This window comes from Aptenodytes forsteri, unplaced genomic scaffold (genome assembly GCF_000699145.1).
Source record: "Aptenodytes forsteri isolate BGI_AS27 unplaced genomic scaffold, ASM69914v1 Scaffold76, whole genome shotgun sequence".
Classification (NCBI taxonomy): domain Eukaryota; kingdom Metazoa; phylum Chordata; class Aves; order Sphenisciformes; family Spheniscidae; genus Aptenodytes; species Aptenodytes forsteri.
The window spans coordinates 2,776,575-2,779,792 of record NW_008794444.1 but is presented as its reverse complement, the minus strand read 5'-3'; the positions used below and the strand labels follow the sequence as shown (position 1 = coordinate 2,779,792).

General features: G+C 62.0%; 1 protein-coding gene across 1 annotated transcript in view; it reads right to left on the bottom strand.

Annotated features, from left to right (window-relative positions):
* The window catches only part of NID2 (nidogen 2), a 22,739-nt gene extending 20,034 nt beyond the window's left edge, over positions 1–2,705 (bottom strand). Inside the window, 1 exon segment of the mRNA XM_019474778.1 lies at positions 2,229–2,705. Within this exon segment, the coding sequence (XP_019330323.1) occupies positions 2,229–2,705 (477 nt within the window).
* Between the last annotated feature and the right edge of the window lie 513 nt (positions 2,706–3,218).

Here is a 3,218-nt window from a genome sequence, read left to right as displayed (position 1 = left end):
GGAACCCCCCCCCCCCCCACGCGTCGCGATCACCCCGAATGTGGAGAAATCAACACTTGCAGCATTTGGGCCAGCCCCCCACCCTCCACAGGTTCTGCTGTCCGGATAAATAAATATAAGCACGCAGCAGCAGCCCTTCCCCAGGAGCTGCCGGCAGCAGCAAGCTGGCAACGGCGCCTGAGCGAAGGAAAAATGATTAAACTCCCAGTTTCGCCCCCGGAGCAGCGGGCAGGAGGGGTGGGGGCTCCCCCCACGCAGCCCCCCCCAGCCCAGCCTTGCCTGTCCCCGCAGCGCCAGCCCCAATTTTGGGGCGCAGGGCCCCTGGGGCATCGCAGGGTTTCCCAGCAGCCCCGCGGGATATAAAGAGCCTTGTTGTGCGCGGGGGCGGGGCATCGCAGGGTTTCCCCCCCGCGGGATATAAAGAGCCTTGTTGTGCGCGTCGCACACTCGGGCATTCAGAGACCCCGTGCAAAAGCCCCCCCCAACCCCGGGGCCGGATTCCTCCCCCACGCAGCCAAATCGCGGCGGCAGCTGCAGGACTCATTTTGCCTTGCAGTGGGCGGCGAGGGGGGACCCTGGGTGACACCACCGCGCTGGCATCGAGGGACGCAGGGCAGAGAGCGAGGTGGGGGGGGCAGCCCCCGGCTCGCGGCCGGCTGCTCCCGGCAAAGAGCTGCAAAGGGCAAATTCCAGCCCAAAGAGCAATTTTTGCTCCCGCAGAAGCGGGGTCAGCTCTCGCCCCCCTCCGCAGCCCTGGAAAGCCTCACTGCAGGGACTAGGAGCGTGTCCCCAAGGAGCTGGAGGGGACAGGACGCTGCCCGGCCGGGCAGGGCAGGGGACTGGGGAGCCTCTAACCCCCCCACCTTAACCCAGGTTTCTGCTTTCGAGGCTCAAAAAGGATGAGCCGTGACTTTCCGAAAGCTGGGGGTAAATCCTGGTTCTGAGCAGCGGGAGGGCAGCGTTTCAATAAATGGCATATTTGGTAAGAAAAAAGTGGTGTTTGGGGAGTTTTTTAGCAGTTTTGGCTGAGGGGGAGTTCAGCAGATCACAGGCACGAGCTGAATTTCAGTGTGTCTTGAATGAAGCTTTCCCTGGAGCTGCTCGTTTCCAAGCAAGACCGGTTTCATTTTAAAACCTGATCCAACTTCTCAGAGAGGAAAAAAACCAATTGGGAAGAGAAGAGGAGGCTGCGTTTTTGACGGCTGCGAGGTCGCTGCGAGGCCCCTGATGGCATCTCTTCAGCTGCTTTCCCAAGTTTTAAATTAGAGGAAAAAATGCGCGTTGTTTCCTTCCAAACCTCGGTTTCTTCCCTTCCTTGGCCACCACTCTTGGCAACGCACTACCGAAGGGCCCCGGAACGGGGGGATGGCCGGCGGGGACGGCTCCCGGTGGCCCGTGGGGACCCGGTGGCTGCTGATGGGCTTTGGGTTCAGCCCACCCCAGCGTGGCGAGAGCTCGTCGCCCATCGCACGGCTCCGGGTATTCATCACGAGAGTTTTCCTCTTGCAGCTCTTCATATTCAGCTCGTTTCAAGAAGCCCGTCCTGCCGTCAAGAGCGTCACCGTCACCTCCTCAGCGCGTCATCAACCTAATGTGACGGCTCCTGCCCCAGCAGCGGATCCAGCGTTTTCGGGGAAAGGCAGCGCTGTAGGTCCACCCACACGGGAGCCTTATCAGCCCGTGGGTGGAGAGCACAGGTCACCTCCCCGACCCGGCGGACCACCTACGAGCTTGTTTTCCAGAAACAAAATCAACAAGCCACAGCGGAAACTCCGAAGCCGGTTCCTCGCCGGCAGCGTTAAATCAGCGTGCGGGCAGAAGGAAGGACCAGCCCCAAGCCACCGGCAAAAGGTCAGGAGCACGATGGGTGACCTGGGCCACGGCCTCCCCCAGCTGCCCCTGGCCCAACTCTGCCCTGCAAATCCAGAGCCACCGGCACTGTAAAGCTTTGCCTGAAAAGCAGGCAAAAGCCTGAGCTCCTCCAACCGTGGAGTTGAAGGCAACCTCTGAACCTCTTCTGCCCATCAAGCAAAGGCAACAGACCCACCACCGCCGCAGCTCTGAGCAGAGAGGAGAAGCTCCATGTCTCCCCCGGTGCTCGTCCAAGGCTGGATCCACCATCCAGCTGCCCAGAAAGAAGAGACTGAGCGTTTCAGGTGCTACACGAGGAAGACTCATCCTCTCACGACACGTAGGATGGGCGTCCAACCTCAGCCCATCGGCCTCACCTTCTTGGAGGGTTTGGTGTCCTGCGAGAGCTCCTGGTAGGCGCCCACGTCCTCCCAGGTGGCGATGAACGCATTGGTGGGCACGAAGGAGCCGGTGGTGTGGGGGAACCCAGCCTGGATGTAGCCCGCAGCCTGGTCCAGCACGTCCAGAGAGTCGTCTTGCCGGTAATAGATGTTCCCTCTGTTGCCGGAGGTGTCGAGGTCGGCCAGGAAGGGAGCGATGACGGGGAAGTCTGTGGGGAAATCGTCATCCACGTACTGGGTCTCCCTGGGGAAATCCTGGGTGGAGATGACCCCGTTGGTCCCCACCTGCAGGGAGAGCGGCGCAGGGTGCTCAGGAGCTGAGGAGGTGTCTCCGTCACCGGTCCCCCTGCCATGTCCCCCCCTCCCCGGTGGAGTGGGGCACAGGGCTGAGAGCCCTGAGGCCGCGTGGCCCCATCCGGCCAGGGAGAAAACAAAGACCTCGGGCTTCTCCATCCCCCAGAGAGCTGCAGCTCAGGGGCCGTCCCAGCTGCAGCCGCTGCTGGCGGGGGAACAGCTGCAAAGGAGAAAGCCCTCTTGTTCCTCCACAGCCGGAGACCCCGGGCAGGAGACAGCGGGAGCGGGGTGGAGGGGGGGAAATGGATGGAGGGAAGGGATGGATGGAGAAAAGACCCGTGCGGTGGTGCAGGGGTGGAAGCAGCAAAGACACATATGGAGGGGCAGGGGTGGGGAGAAGGAGTAAGGGGAGACGGGTGTCAAGGGGAATGGCTGGGGAGGAAGGGGGTGACCGGGAGGAGGGATGGAAAGATGGAGGGGTGAAAAGATAGAAGGAGGGAGGGATGGTGGGACAGAGGGATGGAGAGGAGGAGGGTAGGAAGATGGAGAGACGGGGAGGGATGGAAGGAGGGAGAGAGAGAAGGGTGGAGGGATGGGAAGGAGGGAAGGACGGTGGGACAGAGGGAGATGATGGAGAGGAGGAAGGGGGGCGGGAAGGAAGAGCGGCGGAAG